Raw genomic sequence first — 23,597 nt, 5'->3', positions numbered from 1 at the left:
ATATATATATATATATATATATATACACACACACACACACACACACATATATATATACACATACACACACACCACATCTTCTTGATCTGCTCATCAGTTGATAGACATTTAGGCCCTTTCCATGATTTGGCTGTTGTTCAAAGTGCTGCTATGAACATTGGGGTACATGTGCCCTTATACATCAGCATTCCTATATCCCTTGGGTAAATCCTTAGCAGTGCTTTTGCTGGGTCATAGGGGAGTTTTATTGTTAAATTTTTGACACTGTTTTCCAGAGTGGCTATACCAGTTTATATTCCCACCAACAGTGTGGGAGGGTGCCCGTTTCTCCACATCCTTGCCAGCATCTATAGTCTCCTGATCTGTTCATTTTAGCCACTCTGACCAGCATGAGGTGGTATCTCAGTGTGGTTTTGATTTGTATTTCCCTGATGATGAGTGATGCTGAGCATCATTTCATGTGTCTATTGGCCATCTTGATGTCTTCTTTGGAGAAGTGTCTATTCATATCTTCTGCCCATTTCTTCACTGCATTATCTGTTTTTCTGGTGTGGAGTTTGGTGAGTTCCTTGTAGATTTTGGATGCTAGCCCTTTAACCAATGTCATTTGCAACTATCTTTTACCATTCTGGCAATTGCCTATTAGTTTTTTTGATTGTTTCCTTTGCAGTGCAGAAGTTTTTTATCTTGATGAGGTCCCACTAGTTCATTTTTGTTCTGGATTCCCTTGCCTTTGGGGATGTGTTGAGCAGGAAATTGCTGCAGCTGAACAGTCAAGGAGGTTGTTTCCTGCTTTTTCCTCTAAGGTTTTGATGGTTTCCTGTCTCACATTCAGGTCCTTCATCCATTTTGAGTTCATTTTTCTGTATGGTGTAAGAAAGTGGTCTAGTTTTATTCTTCTGCATGTTGCTCTCCAGTTCTCCCAGCATCATCTGTTAAAGAGGCTGTTTTTTTTTCCATTGGATACTGTTCCCTGCTTTGTCAAAGATTAATTGGCCATACATTTGTGGATCTAATTCTGGGTTCTCTATTCTATTCCCCATTGGTCTATGTGTCTGTTTTTGTGTCAATACTATACTGTCTTGATGATGACAGCTTTGTAGTAGAAGCTAACTCTGGGATTGCAGTGCCTCCCGTTTTGGTTTTCTTCTTCAATATTACTGTGGATATTCAAGGTCTTTTGTGGTTCCATACAAATTTTAGGATAGTTTGTTCTAGCTTTGCAAAGAATGCTGGTGCTGTTTTGATTGGGATTGCATCGAATGTGTAGATTGCTTTGGATAATAATGACATTGTAACAGTGTTTATTCTTCCAATCCATGATATGGAATGTTTTTCTTCTTTGTGTCTTCTTCAAATTACTTCATAAGTTTTATTTAGTTTTCATTATACAGATCTTTTACATCTTTGGTTAGGTTTATTCCTATGTATTTTTATGGGGTTTTGTTGCAGTTGTGAATGGGATCAGTGTCTTGATTTCTGTTTCTATTGCTTCATTATTGGTGTATAAAAATGCAACCAATTTCTATATGTTGATTTTGTACCCTGCAACTTTGCTGAATTCATGAATCAGTTCTAGAAGGCTTCTGGTGGAGTCTGTCGGGCTTTCCATGTAGAGTATCATGTCCTCTGCGAAAAGGGAAAGGTTGACTTCATCTTTGCCAATTCTGATGCCTTTTATTTCCTTTTGTTATCTGCTTGCTGACGCTAGGACTTCCAGCACTATGTTAAACAACAGTGGTGGGAGTAGACATCCCTGTCGTGTCCTGATCTCAGGGGAAAGGGACTCAGTTTTTTTCATTGAGGATGATATTAGCTGTGGGCCTTTTATAAATGGCTTTTATGGTGTTTAAGTATGTCCCTTCTACCCTGACTTTCTCCAGGTTTTTATTAAGAAAGGATGCTGTATTTTGTCAAATGCTTTTTCTACATCTATTGATAGGATCATATGGTTTTTACCTTTTGTTAATGTAATGTATCACATTGATTTGTGAATACCGAACCAGCCCTACACCCCAGGAATGGAATCCCACTTGATCATGGTGGATAATTCTTTTTATATGCTGTTGAATTCGATTTGCTGGTATCTTGTTGAGTTTTTTTGCATCTGTATTCATCAGGGATATTGGCTTGTAATTCTTTTTTTTTGCTCAGTCTCTGTCTGGTTTGGGAATCAAAGTGATGCTGGCTTTGTAGAATGAGTCCAGAAGTTTTCCTTCCATTTCCATTCTTTTGGAATAGCTTGACAGGAATGGGTATTAATTCTGCCTTAAATGTCTGGTAGAATTCCCCAAGGAAGCCATCTGGCCCAGCGCTCCTTTCTTTGGGAGATTTTTGATAACCGATTCAATTTCTTCACTGGTTACGGTCTTTTCAGGTTTTCTATCTCTTCCTGTTTGAATTTTGGTAGTGCATGTGTGTTTTGGAATTTGTCCATTTCTTCTGGGTTGTCCAGTTTGTTGGCATATAATTTTTTATAGTATTCCCTGATTGCTTGTATTTCTGAGGGATTGGTTCTAATAGATCGATTTTCATTCATGGTTTTGTCTTTTGGGTGCTCTCTTTTTTTTGAGAAGCCTGGCTAGAGGTGTATCAATTTTGTTTATTGTTTTAAAAAACGAACTCTTGGTTTCATTGATCTGTTCAACTGTATTTTTTTTTTTTGGATTGTATACTGTTTATTTCTGCCCTGATCTTGATTATTTCTCCTCTTCTGCTGGGTGTGGGGTGCTCTTGCTATTCTCCTTCTAGTTCCTTTAGGTGCGCTGTTAGATTTTGTATTTGTGCTTTTTCCAGTTTCTTGAAATAGGACTGGATTGCTATACTTTCTTCTTAGGACTGCCTTTGCTGCATCCCAGAGTCGGATTGTTGTATTTTCATTTTCATTTGTTTCCATATATTTTTTAAATTTCCTCTCTAATTCCTTGATTACCCAATCATTCTTGTTGTAGGGTGTGGGGTGGTCTTTAACCTCCATGTTTTTGGAGGTTTTCCAAAATTTTTCCTGTGAAAAATTTCAAGTTTCATAGCATTATGATCTGAAAGTGTGCATGGGATGATTTTAATTCATTTATACTTATTGAGGGATGCTTCATGACCCAGTATATGATCCATCTTGGAGAATGTACCATGTGCACTTGGGAAGAAAGTGAATTCCATAGCCTCAGGATGTAGGGTTCTAAATATATCTGTGAAATTCATCTGTTTCAGTGTGTCGTTCAGGTCCATTGTTTCTTTAGTGATTTTCTGTTCTAAATATATCTGTGAAATTCATCTGTTTCAGTGTGTCGTTCAGGTCCATTGTTTCTTTAGTTGATATATCCATTGCTCTAAGTAGAGTAGTAAAATCCCCTGCAATTAGCACATTCTTATCAATAAGATTATTTCTGTTTGTGATGAACTGTTTTATGTATTTGGGTGCTTCCAAATTCAGTGCATAGATGTTTATAATTGTTAGCGCTTCCTGATGGATAGACCCTGTAATTATTATATAATGCCCTTCTTCATCTCTTGTTACTGCCTTCACTTTAAAGTCCAATTTGTCCGATATAAGTATGGCTACTCTAGCTTTCTTTTGACTTCCAGTCACATGATAGCTATTTCTTCGTTCCCTAACTTTCCATCTGAAGGTGTCTTCATGTCTCTTGTAGACAGCAAATAGATGGATTTTGTTTTTCTTATCCATTCTGCTACCCTGTGTCTTTTGATTAGAGCATTTAGCCCATTTACATTCAGTATTATTATTGAAAAATATAGGTTTAGAGTCATTGTGTTCTCTATAGGATTCATGTGTGTAGTGGTGTCTCTGGTACCTTGCGTTCCTTTGGAACATTTTCCTCATAGGTTCCTCTCAGGATTTCTTGTAGAGGTGGTTGAGTTGTGATGAAGTGTCTCAATTTTTGTTTATTTGGGAAAACCTTTATCTCTCCTTATATTCTGAATGACAGGCTTGCTGGATAAAGGATTCTTGGCCTGTTCATCAGATTGAAGATTCCTTTCTGGCCTGCCAAGTTTCAGTAGATAGGTGTGTAACCACTCTGATAGGCTTCCCTTTGTATGTTAGGGCCCTTTTCTCCCTAGCTGCTTTCGGAATTCTCTTTTCATCCTTATATTTCGCCAGTTTCACTATGATAATGTCATGCAGAAGATTGATTCAAGTCAACTCTGAGGGGAGTTCTCTCTGCCTCATGGATTTCAATCTGTTTCTTTCCCCAGATTGGAAAAGTTCTCGGCTGTAATTTGTTCAAGTTCCCCTTCAGCGCCTTTCTCTCTTTGTTCTTAAGGAATTCCTATAATACAGGTATTGTTCCATTTGATTGTAACACTCAGTCTCCTTTCGTGCTTCTGGATCAATTTCTCCCTCTTTTTGTCAGCTTCCTCTTTACCTATAACTGTGTCTTCTAATTCACCTATTCTCCTCTCTGCCTCTTCAATCTGTGCAGTGGTAACTTCCATTTTAATATGCACCTCATTTATAACATTTTTTAATTCATGACAATTATTTTTAAGGGCCATAGTTTTTGTAGCAATAGCTTCTCTGATGTCGTCCATGCCCTTTTTAAGCCCAGCGATTAATTTTATGACAATTGTTCTAAATTCTTGCTCAGTTATGTTGCTTATGTTTGTTTTGAGCAATTCTGTGTCTGTGACTTCTTCCTGGAATTTCTTTAGAGGAGAGTTCTTCCATTTCATCATTGTGGCTAGCTTTCTGTCTCTTGCCAGTTTTAAATGCTTGTTATGCACTCTGCATGTATGAATTTGCTGTATTAAAGGAGGCTCATTGACTGTCCAGGGCTGTCTGTTCAGAAACTGTTCTTTTAATGGTGGTCTTTTGGTCTCTCTTGTGCCTTGATTATTTTATTTGCCTACTTATATTGATTTTTGGGACTCTCCACCATGTGTACTTTGACTTGTTTCTTTAGGTAGCCCTGGAAAGGAAAACAGACAGGCAGACAAACAGGGAACAAAAGTATGCAAATCTACAAACAGGTCAAACAAGCAAACCAGAAGGGGAAAAACAAGGGTGGGAGTGGGGGGACAAAAAAGACAAAGGACAGTCTAAAAGCATAAAACCAGAAATCCCAGCTACAAATAAAGAGCAGGGTTGAGGCAGTGCTGATCTAAAAGCATATACAAAGAGAGAAGTGACAGGGATGAGGAGGAGTGAAGTTGAACATTGACCAAGCAGAGAGACTAAAAGGCATAATTCAGAGAAAGAGGAGAATATGGTAGGAGGTGAGGAGAAAAAAAATGAAGATAATGTACCCAAAGAAACTATATAGTCTGATTATTCCAGAGAGAAAGAGAAAGGAAGGTAGCGACAGAGGTGTAGAATATGTATCAAGAGAATGGATTAAATGTGACTGTTTAAGCAAACCAATGACCAGAGTGCCCAGTCCGGTGGAGGGGAGAGATAAGAATGAGATAAGGGAAAATATATGAATAGCAAGAACTGATCTAGAGTTAATCATGGCAATGCATCTATGTTGGTCTTGCCCGGGCTCCCGGGGAGGCGGGGGGAGCTCTCCAGCACGGATGGGCATGGTTTGGTGCCAGCAGGTCTCGCCTCCACTGCCAGTCCCCCTGGCCACTCCCTGAGGCCCCACCTTGGTGGTTGTGAGGAGAACAATGGCAGTGCCCCAGTCCTTTCTTAAACCAAGCATTGCAACTCACTCTTGGGTCTGATCTCCCTGGGCAGCGGATGTAACCAAGGTGGGCCAAGTGTATTTCCCAAGTCCCACCTCGTTTCCAGATCTTAGTCTGAGCGCTTTAATGATACCGCCTGAAATGTACTCCTGCAGGCCAGCTGGCTTCCTAGCTAGGGATCAAGTCGGGGGGGTAGGGGGGCAGTTTCTCCTGGTACCGCCTGGGATTGGGCGCTGAGCCAAAGGAAAGCACCACAGCTAGGGGAAAAAACCTCTCTCCAGACTCCCTGCAGGTACAGATGGGATGATAGGATCCCGCTCCATCCGGGACTGAAGTTATTCTCTTTTCCAGAGACAGTTTATAGCAGTTTCAGCCACTCTTTCTTTTCCCCTTGTCACTTCGTAGCTCTCCGCAGAGGGGCTTCTTCCCCTCCATGTCTCTGTCCCAGCCTATTTTTACCTTCCCCAGTTCACAATTACACACCTATGAGGCTGTCTTCTTAGTGGACTCTGTCTCTTTTCCTCCCAGACTCTTGTGGTTCAGTGTCTTATGGCTTCAGCCCTTTCTGGTTTTAGAGATGCAAACGGGCAAAAAGGTACGAAGCTCCCTACTTCTCTGCCATCTTCCTGGACCAGTGTGTCTTTCAAAGCCACTGTTTCCCTGTTGACTTTGTTTGGATGATGTGTCCATCCATGTAAGGGGAGTGTTAGTGTCCCCTACTTTTATTGTATTATTATCAGTTATTTCTTTTATGATCATTATTATTAACTGTTATTAACATTGTTATTAACTGTTTTCTGTATTGAGGTACCCTCAGGTTGGGTGCATAAATATTTACAGTTGTTATATCCTTTTATTGTTATATCCTTTATTATTATAGTTTCCTTTCTTGTCTCTTGTTACAGTCTTTGTTTTAAAGTCTAATTTGTTTGACAAAAGTATTGCTCCTCCAGCTGTCTTTTGGCATCCATTTGCATGATAAATGTTTCTCCATCCCCTCACTCTGTCTGTAGGTGTCTTTCTGTCTGAAATGAACTCTAGTAGGCAGCATAGAGATGAGTTTTTTTATCCACTCTGTCACCCATTGTCTTTTGATTGGAATGGTTAGTCCATTTACATTCAAAGTAATTATTGATAGAACTGTATTACTGCCATTTTGTTACTTGTTTTTGGGTGATTTTACTATAGATGTTCTCTAATTCTTGTCTTGCTCCTTTCATGGTTTTGGCTTTCTTAAGGATATACTTGGATCCCTTTCTCTTTATTCTTTGCATATCTATTACAGGTTTTTGAAATGTGGTTACCAGTAGGTTTGTATATAACATCTTTTGCATATAGTAGTCTTTATTGGTGGTTGCTGAACTTTAAACCTATTCTTTATTTCTGTCCTCCCCACATTTTAATTATATGGTGTCATATGTTACTTCCTAGTCCTTGACATATTTTACAGAAATATTATTTTCACTGATTTTGTTTTTTACTTTTCATACTTTCACTTATGGTCTTTCTTTCCATTCTGAGTCCCCTTTAGTATTTCTTGTTGGACTGGTTTAGTGGTCATGAACTCCTTAGTTTTGTTTGAGAAACTCCATATCTCTCCTTCTAATCTGAATGATGGCTTTGCTGGATAGAGTATTATTGGCTGAGGATTGTTCTCTTTCAGCACTTTGACTATATCATGCCACTCCCTCTGGCCTGCAGAGTTTCTGCTGAAAAATCCTCTGATATTCGTCTTTTGTATAACTTTCTTCTTTTGCTGCTTTTAACATTTTTTCTTCATTGCTATTTCTTGCAGTTTAATTACTGTGTCTTGGTGTGGACCCCCTTGGGTTGAATTGGAGAGGGTAGGAATCTCTGCCTCCTGGATCTGGATATCTGTTTCCTTGCCTCAGATTAGAGAAGTTTTCAGCTATTATGTCTTCAAATAAATGTTCTGCCCCCTTATCTCTCTTCTCAGATCCTTCTAATGTGGATGTTATTACACTTGATAGAGTCAGTGAGTTTTCCAAGACTATTCTCAGCTTGCATAATTTTCTTTCTGTCCCTTTCTCAACGTGGTTACTTTGCATTATTTGTCTCCCAGGTCATTAATTTGTTCCTGTGCTTCATCTAGCCTGCTGCTTATTCCATAAAGTGTATTTTTAATTTCATTGATTGTATTTATCTCTGATGGGTTCTTTTTGTTTGTTTGTTTAATCTGTTTTAAAGGTTTCACTGATGTCTTCTACTCTTTTCTCCAGTCCAGTGAGTATCTTTATGATAATTACTTTAAATTCTCCATCAGGCATATCACTTACGTCCTTTTCACTTTGGTCTCTTGTTGTGGTTTGGTCCTCTTCTTTCATTTTAGAGATGTTTCTTGTCTCTTCATTTTGTCTGATTTTCTGTGTTTGGAAAGTCAGCTACTTCTCTTCCTCTTAACAATAATAGCCTTATAAAGAAGAGGTCCTGTGGTCCCTAAAGTGCAGTGTCTCCTGTTCTCCAGTGCCTGGTGCTTCAGGGAGTATCTCCCATGTGTGTGATGTGTGTTCTGCTGTTGAGTCTTGGCCCCTTTTTCCTGCAGTCCAGTTGTGTGCAGAGGTTCTCTTTGCCTGTTGTGGGCAGCAAGGTGTGCAGTGATCGGTTTGCAAAATGAGACCTACCCCCTTGCATGGGGAACTGAGGTCCTGGGAAACAGGTTGATCAGGAGAGGTGGTGTTGGCAAGGTTTGCACAGGTCTTCTTGGGGGAGGGGCCCATGGCATCAGGACTCAGGCACATGTGACTGAGGAGGGTGGATCCACCCAAGCAAAGGGGGCTGGGGTTTGGGCTAGTAAGTTAGGTAAGGAGTGTCAGCACCGTCCTGGTTTTCCCAAGTGGCCCTTGTTTATGCTGGGGGTGGTGGTGGAGGAGGGAAATGGTGTCTGCCAGCGCCTTTGTTCTTGGAGGGGTCTCCCTGTCTTTCCTGGTGATGCTCAGATGAGCAAATCATTCTCCCTGTGGACTGTTTGTCGTACTGTCTCTAATGTCTTAATGCCATCCAAGCTTTCTGAGCTGAAACTACTGATTTTTTAAATTCTAGGCTTTAAGTCCTGCTGCTTTTAAGAACTCAAAATATTCAGCACCCCTCACTTTCAGAGGCAAATATTATGGAGATTCATCCTCCCCATTCATGGGCTCCCTTAGTGTGAAAGTCTGTTTTCTGGTTTCTCTACACTATCAGCTCCCTCCCCACTGTGTGTATGGATATGGTCCATTTTGCTCCTAGACCACATCTTCACTCTTCTTTAATTGTGGAGTTTGTTCTGCCAAGTCTTCAGGTCATTTTCTGGGTTATTTACTCTGATATGGGTGTTATCTACTTGTATTTGGGGGACTGAGCAAGCTCAAGGTCCTCTTACTCCCCCATCTTCCCAACCTGTAGTCTTCATTTTAAAGTCTTCTTCATCTGATATATGTATTGCTACCCTGGTTTGTATTTTGGGTGAGGAGGGCTCCTTTTGCATGGAATATCTTTTTTTCTCTTCAGTGTCAGTCTCTATGCGTCTTTAGGTCTGAAGTGAGTATCTTTTTTTCTCTTCAGTGTCAGTCTCTATGCGTCTTTAGGTCTGAAGTGAGTATCTTATAGGTCTTTTGATTAGAACACTTAGTCTCTTTATAATTAAAGTAACTATCGGTAGGGATGGACCTAATTGCCTTTTTATTAAGTTTTCTGGTTGTTTCATGTAGTTTTGTTCCTTTTTTCTTATCCTGCTTTCTTTCCTTGTGATTTGATGACATTCTTTAGTGTTATACTTGGATTCCTCTTTATTTTTTGTATATGTATTACAGGTTTTTGGTTTGTGGTTATCTTGATGTTCATATATAATATTCTATATATATATATACAATATCTAGATTATATGTAATCTATATTCTTGATAAGTTGATGGCCACTTACATCCAAACATTCTAAAAGCACATTTTTACTTGCCCCCCAATGTTTTATGTATATGTCCTGTTTTACATCTTTTTGTGTATCTTTAATTATTGTAGATATAATTGATGTGACTACTTTTATCTTTTAATCTACAATACTGGCTTTGTAAGTGACTGATCTAGCACCTTTACTATATGTTTGCTTTCATCAGTGAAATATTTTTCTTTTAGAATTTTCTTCTAATTATGGCCTTAAAGAAGTCCCTTTAACATTTCTTGTAAGGCTGGTTTAGCTTCAATTCTAAATGATAACTTTGCTGGATAGAATATTTTTGATTGTACATTTTTTTCCTTGCAGCACTTTTAATATGGCCTGCAATGTTTCTGGTGAACAGTCAGCTCATGGCCTTATGGGGTTTCATTTTATGTAACTAGTTGCTTTTCTCTTGCTGCTTTTAAGATTTTATCTTTAGTTTTTAATATTTTAATTATTATGTGTCTTGGTGTGGACCTCCTTGGGTTCATCTTACTAGGGGCTTTTTGTGCTTCTTGGTCATAAAGATGTTAACTGGATTTTAGACAAGAGTGGACAAACTCAGAACTTCAACAAAGAAATAGAAAATATTACAACCAAAGGCAGCTGAAGAGTTCAGCTGGATGTCTGTTTCCTTCATCAGATTAGGGAACCTTTCTGTTTTTTATTTCTTCAAATAACTTTTCTGCCTCTTTCTCTCCTCTTTCGGGATCCCGATAATGCAAATGTTAATACACTTGATGTTGTTGCAGAGCTTACTTAATCTTTAAATTTTTTTTCCTTTTGCTATTCAGCTTTGGTGGTTTCTACTACCCTGTCTTCTAGACTACTGGTATGTTCTGCATCTTCTAACATGCTGTTGATCCCCTCTAGTGTATTTTTCATTTCAGTACTGAACTCTTCAGCTGCCTTTGGTTGTTATATTTTCTATTTCTTTGTTGAAGTTCTGAGTTTGTCCACTCTTGTCTAAAATCCAGTTAACATCTTTATGACCATAACTTTGAACTCCAGTAGATTGCTTGTCTCTGTTTCATGTAGTTTTCTCTGAGGTTTGTTTTCTTTTGTTGTCTCCTTATTTTGTCCTGGTCTTCAAAGTAGTGGCTTTATATAGAAGTCATCCTGTGGAGCCCAGTAGCATAGTCCTCTTGATCACCAGCACCACGCCTTCCAGGGGTGTCCCGTGTGGGCTACATGCACCCCGCTGTTGTGACTGGGCCATGACAGCTGAGGGTGTACTGGTGGGTGGAGCTGGCACCCAGCACAGGGGGATGTGAGGCCTGGCTGCTGCTGCCGCAGGTACACTGGTGGGCAGGGCTGCTGCAGTGACTGGTCATACTGGTGTGCAGGGCTTGTCCCCTGCATGGCTGTCTAAGAGGTGTGGCTGTAGCTGTAATGGGTGTGCTGATGGGATGCGCTTAAGTTCCTGGTATGGCTGGCTGCAACTGCTACCTGTGTGCTGGAGGACAGGCCTTAGTCCCTCCCCCCACTTTCCTGGGGCAGGATATGTTTTGGAGGGACACAGGGCTAGGATGCTGCCTGCTGGGGTTTCACATGGTGGGAGCTACTCTGGAGGGGTAGGCAAGCAGTGGTATCAAGGTAGGTAGAGTTTAAGAACTGGCTCTTGCCAGTGGCTGGCCAACTAGGCTTGAAGGATGGCAAGAAAAATTGTGTGCACCAGCAGGTCTGTTCGTGGAGAGTGTCTACAGATCCTCCCCCTCCAGCATATAGCCTAAAATTAGTCAATAAGTCTTCATGTATAAGCCAGACACTTTAAACTGCTGCCTCTGTGTTGGTTTTGAACCTAATGATACAGGGTTCTGGCCCTTTAAGAGCGGAGTCGGTTTCCTGTTGCCCTCCAAGTGTCCCAGAGAGATGTCCTGCTGATTTTCAAAGATGGATGTCATGGGGGCTCATCTTCCCAGTGCAAGTCCTCAGGGCTGGGAGTACCCCATGTGGGATCTGATCTCCTCACTCCTCAGGGAAGACCTCAATGCCTGCGATACCCCTCCCGCTGGGGGTCACCACACTAGCTGTTTGGTTCTGAACTGCATCTTTGCCTCCCCCTCCCCGGCCCTTCTCAGTGTGCTTTTTTTATATCCTTAGCTGCAGGAGAGCTGTGCTGCTAGTCTTCAGGTCATATTCGGAGTTTGGTGTGGCCTCAGTGTGTCTGTGGGAAGAGGTGGGCCCATGATTCTCCTGTGTCATCTTCCCTGCAATCCCAGTATGCTTGAATTCTGTTTGCCTCTGTTCATGTTCAGAATTTTGTCGACTATCTGCAAGAACTGTTAGCCAGTTGAAGCTTAAACACAGGACTTACATATAAGTAGTGCTGGAGAACACAACTTCGTCCTGAAAGTGGGTCCTTTTTCCTCCTACGTACCCAAACTAGAATTTGACTCACTTGCTTGGACCACATCTGTAGCATGACCAAGTCCTGTAATCTAACAGCCTACAGGAATGAGAGTAATAGGCCTGCCTTAGCATGTGAAGTTAGCGGGATTGAAACTTGGGAGGCTGGCCCTGTCTAGGAGTATGTACCTTGTGAAATTAGCAGCCTGAGAGTATCAGAGCAAGAAAAATGGAAGTTAGAGAAGTGAACATAGTATGCGTGACTAGCAATCTGTCCACTAGAGCATGTGGCTCAATGAGTTACCATTCTCCTCAGTTACATCAACAGTGCTTCCTACTGTAGGGCATACAGAGGGACAGAAACTCCTTCCAGACTCTGCTCCATGGAGGAGGATGGGACTGCCTGCCTGTTTTCTGGCCAAAGAAGAAAACACAGGTAAGAGAGAAATTCCTCTTCCCGCACTGTTGGAATTGCCACAATGTGTAGGAAAGTTATGATGAAAGAGGGTATAACGAGTCTGCTTGGCAAAAGTGGCTGCAAACTTTTAGCACCAAACTTAGAATCATTTTTAAAGTTCCCAGTCTCCTATACAACTTTAACCTAGTTTACAGCTGGACAGCACTTCCTTCCATGAGATCTGAGAGGATGGCAAAACTAATAAAATGTAATCACACTCCTCACCATCCCCATAAACACAGTGTGGCAAGATTCATGGGGGTGTTTCTCAAAACACTTCTCATTACAGGCCAAAGCACGACAGAAATGAAAACTTGAAGTGTTACAGGAGGGACCAATATGCAGCCCAGGGGTGAAGTTTGTATTCAGAAATGGTTTTTAAAAATAACCATTTTACATTATGATATCTAATTCAGATTTTTCTAGTGTTTTCAGAAACTCATTCCTTACATTAAGGAATTCTTTTTTAATGTTTATTTTTGAGAGAGCACAAGCAGGGGAGGGGCAGAAAGGGAGGCACAGAGGATCTGAAGCAGGCCCTTTACTGACAGGCTGACAATAATGAGCCAGATATGGGGCTCAAACTCCCTGCATGATCATAACCTGAGCCAGCCAGATGCTCAACTGACTGAGCCACCCAGGCATCCCAGGCAATTCTTTACTCTAGATGATACTTGAAATAAAATTTACTTGCCATAACCTAGTCAAAATAGGTCAGCATTGGGGCACCTGGGTGGCTCAGGTCATGATCTCACGGTTTGTGGGTTCAAACCCCGCATCAAGCTCTGTGCTGACAGCTCAGAGCCTGGAGCCTCTTTGGATCTGTGTCTCCCTCTCTCAAAAATAAACATTAAAAAAAGGTTAGCATTGATAGATTTTCTGTAGGATGGAAAAATCAGACTTAAGACAAATTCTGATTATGATTTAATACTTGTGAGGACATGGTTATTTTATTTCCCAGAGCCAAATAAAGCATCAGACAGAATTATATAAAAGTAGTTACAATCAAGAATTTATTTGTTTTCATCATTTTTTTAAGAAATAAAAAGGTCTAAAAAACAAAAAAGTTGCAAAAATGATAACATGTAATTTTGTTATATCCTAATTGCTTATGTGTGTTCTGTAAAGTCCAAATAAGTAAAATAATATAAAAATATATTTTCAAATCTTTATAGAATGAAAAGAAAACCACATTAATCATTAAATACTCTTGGATTTCCTTTACTCCTCCCACAGATGAATTCACAAATATATAAAAACTGACATACATTTACATTCTGAAATACAAAGCTCCAACAGCCAAGTAGTTAATTTTGTTATGTGCAAAGTAGGTATTTCATATTTACTTGCTATGGAAGGCAGAGTATAGGCTCAATGGAGAATCATCATTAAACACTGATTAGTTTTAAGAATGCTGTTGTCAAAATGTAGAGCGGCACATTTTTTGTAATTATGTACTTCTCTTTAACAGTAACAGCTGTCAGGTTTAAAGTTCTCAAAGGCTATCTTTGAAGAGCTGTGAAGTGGATGTTATTTCAGATCTGATGAAAAATAATTTGACAGTAACCTCCTCAAAAGCCAGGAGAGGATCGTTTTTCTGTTCTCCCCTCTTTGTGGTCAGTTTCATTCTTAAGGAAGGCCTGATGTTGCAAGAAGATGCATTTCAGAAGCCCTTAACAGGTTTGTGAATTGTCAAGTAAAGACACCACCTCTGATGTGGATGGTTTCATTCAATCCATGTTCTACCAACTTTATATCTTCTAGGTCATCTTTTATGATGCTAATCAAGTGACTAAGGCCTTCCTGTTGTTGTTTCAAATGCTAGAAGGAATTAAAAAAATACATTAATACATTAACCTATTAAACTGCAAGCTACACACAAGAAAAGACTTTTTTCACCATTTTAGTAGCAATACAGCACTTGGTAGCTGCTCTAAATAGAGTGGACATGCATATTTAAACATTCATACTATATATTGTGCTGACACATTTCTATGACCTATAATAACAAACTAAAAAAACAAAATCAAATGAATAGTATTTAATAGAAATTTTACAGATTTTTTAATATTAAAATAGAATGTAAGAAGGTATTCAAATATAGATGACTAGCAAAATAATCATTCTGAAAACTACAAGTGTTTATGTTTTGAAGTACCGAGTATGTAACAGTGTAAACTACAATTGCTAACATTTTTAAGTATCCAAGTGTTCAGGCAGTTTTCAGAGCTTCATGGGTATTAACTAACAAAATTCTTTTAAGCACCCTTTGAGGATGTAATTATTATTGCTTTTCTACGGATACAGAAATTGAGATGCAGGTAAGAAACCTGCTCAAGCTCATAAACTAGGTGATGAGCTGTGATCCAATCCCAAAACAAGTGTTCATGCTATTCTAAATTTTATTGCATAAACTCTTTAATATAGTTTTTCACCCCAATATACTGGAATCTTTCTCAGCTAATTTTTTGTAGTTATTTACAACAGAATATAATCAAGTGTATGTATATGTCCCTAGAACCTAAAAGCCAAACTGGATTTTAGTTATATAAGGTGGCAACATCCATTCTAAAGCACATAACAAAACTGGATCTGTAGATGACAATTATAACCATCTAAGATCCTCTGGGCCATGACAATAGCCCTACTTAATATATTCCTCAAAACTTACCATATTAATAACTTTAATAAATACAGTCACTGGTTAGACAGCTTTCATTAAATCAGTCTGTATTTAAAACTAAGGAACATAAGCTAGAGCAGTACTTTCTAAGCTTTTCACACCAGATGAGCCTAAAAAGTGGCGGGAGTGGTTCTGGCCACCAGACCTCAACTTACGTCCCCTGAGGGCTGAGGATATCAGTAATTGGTACATATTTACAATTTATATGTGGTATACAGGCTGGGAATAGAGGACAGAGCAATTACTTCTCAAATTGTAATGTACATATAAATCACTCTATGAGCTTGTTGAAATGTACATTAAGTAGGCTTGGAGACATGATGCATTTGTAATGACCTCTCATGCTGGTGCCACCTACAAACCGAGTAGCAGGGTATAGGGAACTCTAGTGCCTCCACTAACTGAATTCATCTTTTATTATAAAATACATAAAACACAGAAATACCCATTTTAACCCTTTTTAAAAATATACAGTTTGGTAACATTAGTATATTCACATTATGCAAAATCACTACAATCTATTTTTAGAACTTTTTCACCTTCCCAAATTCTGTACCCATTAAATACTCCCCATTCCCCTCCCCTCAGGCCCCTGGCAATCACCACTCTACCATGAAATGGACTACTCTAGGTAAACTATGTAAGTGGAATTACACGATATCCTTTTAAAGGGGCTTATTTCACTTGGCATAACATTTTCAAGATCCATCCATGTTGTAGTGAGTTTTAGAGTTTCCCTTGTTTTTATGGCTGAATAATATCCCATGATGTGCATATATATGCTGTAGTTCATTCATCTGTCTATGGACACTTGAGTTGATTTCACATCTTGACTATTGTGAATGCTGCTGCTAAGAATGTATGTGAGTCCCTGCTTTCAGTTCTTTTAGGTATATATCCAGAATAAACCGCTAGATCATATATCAGCTTAAATGTTTAATTTTTTGAGGAATTGTTCTCCATAGCACCTGCACCATTTTACACTGCCACCAGCAATACACAAAGTTCTGTTTTCTTCACAATCTTGTCAACACTTATTATTTACTGTCTTTTGGGTAATAGCAAGTCTAATGATGTGAAGTGAATTCTCCATTGTAAAAGTGCACTCTACCACTAGTGCACTTACCTGCTTGATTTCCCGTAACAGATCTGCATCTATATAATATCTTTCCTCAGATTTGACTGCTCCAAAATGATTCTGCATCCTGATTTGGGACATCAGCTCATTTAGTCGGCCCTAAAAGTAAAACTGAGTCAAATTACAACTTCTAAAAGAGAATCTTTTCTTTTAAAATGATGGATACTACTCATATAATAATTCTCCCTCCGTACATTATGTGAAACATTAACATAAACCTAAACCACATCATTAAGAATCTACTTTAGAAGGGAAGTTTTGATTAAAGAGAACAAAATACTTCATAAAACCAAGTATAGATAATTCCTCTTTTCGAAGACTGACAGTCTAGCTGTGTGGTCTTACACAGGCCTACCTTGAACTGGGTGGGCGCGTTCAGCTCACACTGAATCGTATCCAGCTGAACTCGCAGCTGCTCTTCATCAGCTTGAATGGCGTACCCACTCTTCCTCTGAATCTCCTGTTTGATTAGGACCTATATGAAGAAAATCCATCAACAATACCAACAGAATCATGATTCTTTTTTTAGTTATGCAAGTAATTTTATTACAGTTAGTTGTCAAACCAGCTGAATACACTAATACAGTAGGAATCTTAACAGTTTGAGACTTGGATTAGGTTTGTCCCTTTTTATTAGGCAATTTACATTAGTATATTGGCATGCCTCTAATTTGGTTTTAATGACTGCATGATTTGTCATGCATTGATAACCAGTTTATTCAGTTATGATCCTCCTGTTGAGAGGTATATATTCTGTTTCTACTAATAAACATTTATATACAGATGCTGATCTAGACCCCCAAGAATGAGACTGCTGGGTTTAAAAGCATGTGTTTTCAGTCTAACAGAAGCTGCTAGAATGTTTCACAATTTAAATTCATGAACCACGAGTTCCCTTTTCCCCATACTGCTATCTGCAATAACTTGTTTAAATTTTGCCCAAACTAATGAGTGTAAATAGAGCTCACATTTTTTCTTTAATCTGTACTTCCCTGAAAGTTAAAGGAGCATCTTTTAATAGTTAAAAACTACTTTGCATTTGCTCTTCTGTGAACTGCCTTTACACGTTTTTGCCCATATTTTGAGTTTTTTGGTAAAAAAATTTTGAATAATATGAATAATCACCATTTGCAAATTCAGTTTTCTTTTTCTGGTATCTGTCACATGAATACTGACATGGCTTCTGGTGTCTTTTGCTATGCAAATTTTTCTAATTAGTCCATTTTATTTTATAGTCTCCAATGTCTATAGTCATGCATGTAGCTTCATAAATTTTTTAGTTAAATCTTTAATCCACCTATTTTGTCTATGGTATGATATAGCAGTCCAGTGTTTTTCCCTCCAGAGAGCCACTAACTCTAGCATTTATTAAATAAACTAACTGAATTGAAATACCACCCTTATCATATGAAACTTTAAGATATGGTTGGCATCTATTTCTGGATTCTCTGTTTATCTTTATTGTCCAATCTTAGGCCAGTCCCACATTGACTTGTTACAGAACCTTTAAGATAGGTTTTAAAATCTTTCAAGTCCCCTTTTGGTTCCTCCAAAAGCTATTCTGAAAACACTTATCCTTGATGAACTGAAAGATTTCTTGATCAAGTCTTCAAATCTTCTCACCTAAATATGGTTTATATGTCATTTTGTAAAGACTTTAATTCAGATTTTGTACTTCCCTCATAAATTTATTTCTCTTAAGTATCTCATAATATTTTCATCACAGTAAATGAAATATTTTCCTGTTTTCACTAATGATATGCTGATTTTGGTACATATATCTTGTATCTAGCCATCTTACCACATTCTTTAGTTTTCTCCTGGAGTTTTCTAGATCTACAATCATGCCATCAGCAAAAAGACAATTTAGTTTTGTCCAATGTTTAATTACCTTGTTCGTAATATTTATAAAAATCTCCAAGATAACAATAATGATGGGTATTGCTTTTTCGGGGGGGGGGGGGGGAATACTTTCTGAATGTGATTCTAATGCTTGGCTTCTTTGAATATTTGCTGCTCATTTTTGGTAACAGTCTCCTATTTTTCCTTTGATGTGCTGATTATGATAAATTATACACTGATAGATTCCCTGTTACAAAACTAGCCCTGTATTCCTGAAATAAACCTTACTTCATCACAGTGTATTCCTCTAGGATTTGATAAATAGTTGGATTCTTTTTGTATTTAAATTGCTTTTGGTCAGATTTATTGAGGTACAATTCACATATAACAAAATCACCCATTTTAGTTATGCAGTTACTATGAATTTTGACAAAGTCCTGTTACCATCACCACAATCAAGGTATAGAACATTTCCATCTACTCCTCGTAGTCACTGCTCTCCCTTTATTACCTGCCCCTAGCGACACTGACCTGTTATCTGTCCCTCATTTTGATTTTTGCGTAACATAGATAAATGGAATCACTGCCTTCTGTAGCCTCGAAATCTGGCTTCTTTCACTTAATCTGCATCTTTATTTATTAGAAATGTCTATTAATAGATTTTTATTTGGGAGTACCAGAAGCAGAGATGTAAAATAGTACAACTGCTCTGGAAAAGTTAAAAAGTTAAACATAAGTTACCATACAACCAAGCAATTCCAATCCTAGATTCATGCTCAAGAAAAATGAAAACACACATCCACACAAATATTTGGACACAATGTTAGCAACCTTTGAAATAACCAAATGGGGGAAACAACCAAAATGATGTTTATGAATAATATGAGTTGATGAATATTGGCATATTCATGTAATAGAATATTATCAACAATAAAAAGGAAGTATATTACGTGCTTCAACCCAGATGAACCTTGAAAGCACTGTGCTACACAAGAGAAGCCAGTCACCAAAGACCGTATCTCTTGATGCCATTTATGCGAAGTGACCAGAACAGGCACATTCTGGGATGAAATGGGGAGTGACTGCTAATAGGGATGAAGTTTCTTTTTAGGGTGAGGAAAATGTCCTAAAATTGATTGTTGCACAGACTAAACATACTAGAAACCACTGAACTGTACACTTTAAATGGGTGAAATGTGTACCGAGTGAATTATATCTCAAAGTAATGGGGAAATGGTCTATAGATTTTTCCTGTTGTCTAAAATAAAAACTTCGGAATTAGTTCTTTAGTGGTTAGACAAGGGTAAGCAGTTAAACATCTGACCTTGGTATTTTCTCAATTGTTTACATAGTATTTAAGGTTTTTGCACCTATATAGACAATTTTTTAGTAAAACTGAAGTCACCAAAATTAATCTATTTTCTCCAGCTCCCTAATTTGTTGCCCTGAATTGCATGCGGTATTTTCTCATTCTGTTCTATCATCTGCAGTAATGTTTCCTTTCTCCTTTTCCTTATTTGGACTCATGAGATATTTAGCCATTTCAAAGATCTTTTCAAAGAAAGTTTTCAACTTATTCTTTGTACTATGATTAATTTTGTTTCACTCATTTCATATCTGTGTTTCTTACTCACTGGCTTCTCTTGATAGTGTCTAACTCCTTAAGATAAATATTAGTTCCTTGTTCTTTGCACTTGTATTTTAAAAAGAGAGCTTAGGGGCACCTGTGTGACTCAGTTGGTTAAGCGTCCGACTTCAGCTCAGGTCATGATCTCATGGTTCATGGGTTTAAGCCCCGCATTAGGCTCTGTGCTGACTGCTCAGAGCCTGGAGCCTATTTCTGATTCTGTGTCTCACTCTCTCTGCCCCTCCCCCACTCGTGCTCAGCCTCCATCTCTCTTTCAAAAAGTGAATAAACATTAAAAAAAATTTTTTTTTAATTTTTTTTAATGTTTTATTTATTTTTGATACAGAGAGAGACAGAGCATGAGAGGGGAAGGGGCAGAGAGAGAAGGAGACACAGAACCGGAAGCAGGCTCCAGGCTCTGAGCTAGCCGTCAGCACAGAGCCTGACGCGGGGCTCAAACCCATGAACGTGAGATCTGACCTGAGCCGAAGTCAGAGGCTTAACCGACTGAGCCACCCAGGCACCCCCAAAAAATTTTTTTAATGAAAGCTTAAATGCTACAAATTTTATTCTGCATACATGTCTTGCTGTATCCAATTGATTCTGGTAGCTAATGTTTGTTTTCATGATAGTTTAAAATTTCAGTTTTTGTTGCTATTCATGCTTTTACTCCCTCCTGTTAATTTTGAAGTTCTATTGTTGTTTTTCATTCCGCTATTTCATTGGCTGTTATACTGCCTTTTCCAGCACTGAAAATAAAATACTTTTACTTTCATGAAAACTAGATACATGCACCAAGATGATTTACTTCTTCACTGCTTCTACCCTCTCAATAAGATTTGAATTTTAGAGTAGATTTACATTCTTCACCCACTCCTATGAGACTTCTCCTCTAACTTCTAGGTTTTACTGAGAAAGTTTGGTACTTAACAGTTTCAAATTACTATTCCTTCCTTTCAGTGGTTTTTTTTTTTTCCTCTATCCCAAAAATCTCTATTTGGCACTATCACACATACAGTCTTAGAGATGTTCAAACAAAAATTCCAAATTACTACCTGTAAAGTTCTATGGGAAAGGTCCATGAGTTTCCGCTTGTATTGTGCGATTTTGGCCATAGTTGTGGTTTGATTCTTTTGTAATTCACTAATATCTTCAGATATGATCTGTTTTTCAAAAGAAAGTTTTGAAGGTAAGTATAGACATCACAAATATTTATCAAGTTTACTATATACAAAGTGTGATTCTAAGATGAGATGGAGATTTGTCTTTCAAAACATAAGCACCTTTAAATCTGCCCTTAGAGCTTTTCCTGTCTATGCACCTAAAATTAAAAAGTACCATTCAAAGGCTTCTTAATAGCTCTAGGAAATTTAATGATGAGGCAAAGTGAATAGAAAAATGAAACATATACTTGAGAAATATTAAGGAACAGGGCCAACAACCAGGCCATGAATAGAAAAAAGTTATCATAAAGTCACATTCAGGAGTGGCCTTATTAGACCATCTGAAAAGTGTAGTCCAGTATTAAGTGGTGAATACTTTAGAGAGAGTGAGCAGAGTGGAGGGGAGAGGAAGGATATTTATTATACAACTTAATACATTTTTATGCCTCTGGATCTTGGATTTGCTTTTTGGCCTGAAATACTGTTCCAACTTATGAAGTCTTAAACTTAAAAAGTTAAAAACCCATTTCATTAAAGCTACCCAACCTGACTTAATCCCTTAATTGTTACTATCATAATTATTCTATGGCATTGGCTGGAGATGTTCTAAGAAAAGAGGGTAAGGAGACTGCAAGACATGTTAGTATGTCCACCTGGACATAGCACCTTTTAAGAAAACTTTCCAGTGACAGGTCATGCTGAAGGAACAAAAATAGGTGGGCCATGTTTTTTAAATTTTATTTTAATGTTTATTTATTAATGAGACAGAAACAGAACATCAATGGGTGAGGCGCAGAGACAGAGGGAAACACAGAATCTGAAGACAGGCTCCAGGCTCTGAGCTGTCAGCACAGGGCCTGATGCAGGGCTCAAACCCATGAACCATGAGATCCTGACCTGCGCTGTCGGACGCTTAACCAACTGAGCCACCCAGACGCCCCTGGTGGGCCATGTTTTATATAACATAACCTAGGCAGTTCCACCACCCCAGTCTTAAAAAGCTGGCAGGCTTCCAGACACAAGAGTAATATAGTGGTCTTCACAACCAGCAATAACAAAGAGAAGTAGAAATGTTTACTATTTAGTATATATTCACAAACACTAAAGCAATCTAAGGAATTAACCCAAGAAAGGAGGCATAGGTTTTTTTCAATTATTACTATTATTTTTCATTTAAAGTTCATTTAGAGAGAGACAGAATTCCAAGCAGGTTCCATGCTGTCAATGCAGAGCCTGGTGCAGGGCTCAAACGCATGAATTATGAGGTCATGACTTGAGTCAAGATCAAGAGTCCGTGCTTAACTGACTGAGTCGCCCAGGTGACCCAGAGAGCACAAGGCTTTTAAAGAAAATATTTAAGGGGCACCTGGGTGGCTCAGTTAGGCATCTGACTCTTGATTTTGGCTTAGGTCATTATCTCAGTTGTAAGATTGAGCCCTGCATCCGTATTGGGCATGGAGCCTGCTTAAGATGCTCTCTACCTCTCTTTCCCTTACGCCCACCTCAAATATTTTTTTTAAACTGTTTCAAAAAACTACCTCAATGAGTAAAGACCTCAATGAATAAAGAAATATTATGTGTTTATAATGGAAATATTTATGAAGATTCAATTCTCTACAAATTAATTCCAACTAAAATTCTAGCATTTCAACAAATTGATTGAGACGGTTATAGAACAGTAAAGATTCATAAAGATGAAACAACTCTGAAAAGAACAAAGATCAGAGATGCACTCTACCACACTGATACACTACAAAGCCACAACATTAAAAAAAAAAAAAAAAAGAAACTGGTGTAAGAACAGAATATATCACATAGACATAGAGCAGAATTTGGTTGGGTAAATTTGCTTTGGTAAATCACTGGGGGAAATAACACTGGATATTATTTATGGATGACACTGGCAAACCTCACCCCCTAGAGAAAAATAAAGTTGGCTTTGTACCACTTAACTGTACAAAGTCAAACTCTATGAAGACAGAATGACCCCAATGTGGAAGGTTAAATTGTCAATAAAAAAATGTAGGAGACTCTCAGACCTTGGAGAGAAGAATGACTTCTTGAGCAAAATCCCAAGAAAAAAACAGGAGGCAAGAAACGAGTGGGTATTGTTACATTAAAATTAAGGTTTTCTAAAATTCAACTGAGGACACCAAAAGCAGAGTTAGCGGAAAGGTGAGAAAGTAGACATTTGTAACATTTAAATCAGACTAGGGATTAAAATCTAGAGTAAATGGTGAACTCCTGGAATTCAATAAAGAAAAGATATATCTAACAGAAAAACAGGAAAGATAAGAATAATTTTTTTAAATTAATTTTTGAGAGACAGAGAGCAGGGGAAGGTCAGAGAGAGAGGGAGACACAGAATCCAAAGACAGGCTCCAGGTTCTGAGCTAGCTGTCAGTACAGAGCCTGATGTGGGGCTTGAACCCATGAACTGTGAGATCATGACCTGAGCCGAAGCCGGACGCCCAACTGACGGAGCCACCCAGGCGCCCCAAGAATAATTTTTAAAAAATGTTTATTTTTGAGAGGGAGGGAGGAAGACACAGAATGTGAAGCAGGCTCCAGGCTGTCAGCACAGAGCCTAATGCAGGGCTTGAACTTATGAACTATATGATCATGACCTGAACTAAAGTCAGATGCTTAGCTGACTGAGCCACCCAAACGTCCCCTAACAATGTTTCTGAAAGTAGGTTCCACAACCGAGTGGGGTCCAATGTAGGGTTTGAATTCACGACCCTGATGATGATCAAGATCTG

At 38.5% G+C, this 23,597-nt stretch overlaps 1 protein-coding gene across 2 annotated transcripts in view; it reads right to left on the bottom strand.

Moving 5' to 3' along the window:
- Positions 1-13,367: 13,367 nt before the first annotated feature.
- NUP54 (nucleoporin 54) overlaps positions 13,368-23,597 on the bottom strand; it is a 36,948-nt gene continuing 26,718 nt past the window's right edge. For both annotated transcript variants that reach the window (XM_029944676.1, XM_029944668.1), the window contains 4 exons: positions 20,728-20,835; positions 16,559-16,678; positions 16,192-16,302; positions 13,368-14,203 (listed from right to left, as the gene is read on the bottom strand). In XM_029944676.1, coding sequence (XP_029800536.1) covers positions 14,075-14,203; positions 16,192-16,302; positions 16,559-16,678; positions 20,728-20,835 — 468 coding nt within the window. In that variant the 3' untranslated portion in view covers positions 13,368-14,074. The remainder of the gene's footprint in view (positions 14,204-16,191; positions 16,303-16,558; positions 16,679-20,727; positions 20,836-23,597) is intronic.

Source organism: Suricata suricatta, chromosome 1, assembly GCF_006229205.1.
Source record: "Suricata suricatta isolate VVHF042 chromosome 1, meerkat_22Aug2017_6uvM2_HiC, whole genome shotgun sequence".
Taxonomy (NCBI): domain Eukaryota; kingdom Metazoa; phylum Chordata; class Mammalia; order Carnivora; family Herpestidae; genus Suricata; species Suricata suricatta.
Note: the sequence above shows the minus strand (reverse complement) of the source record. Positions and strands in the feature narration are given on the sequence as shown.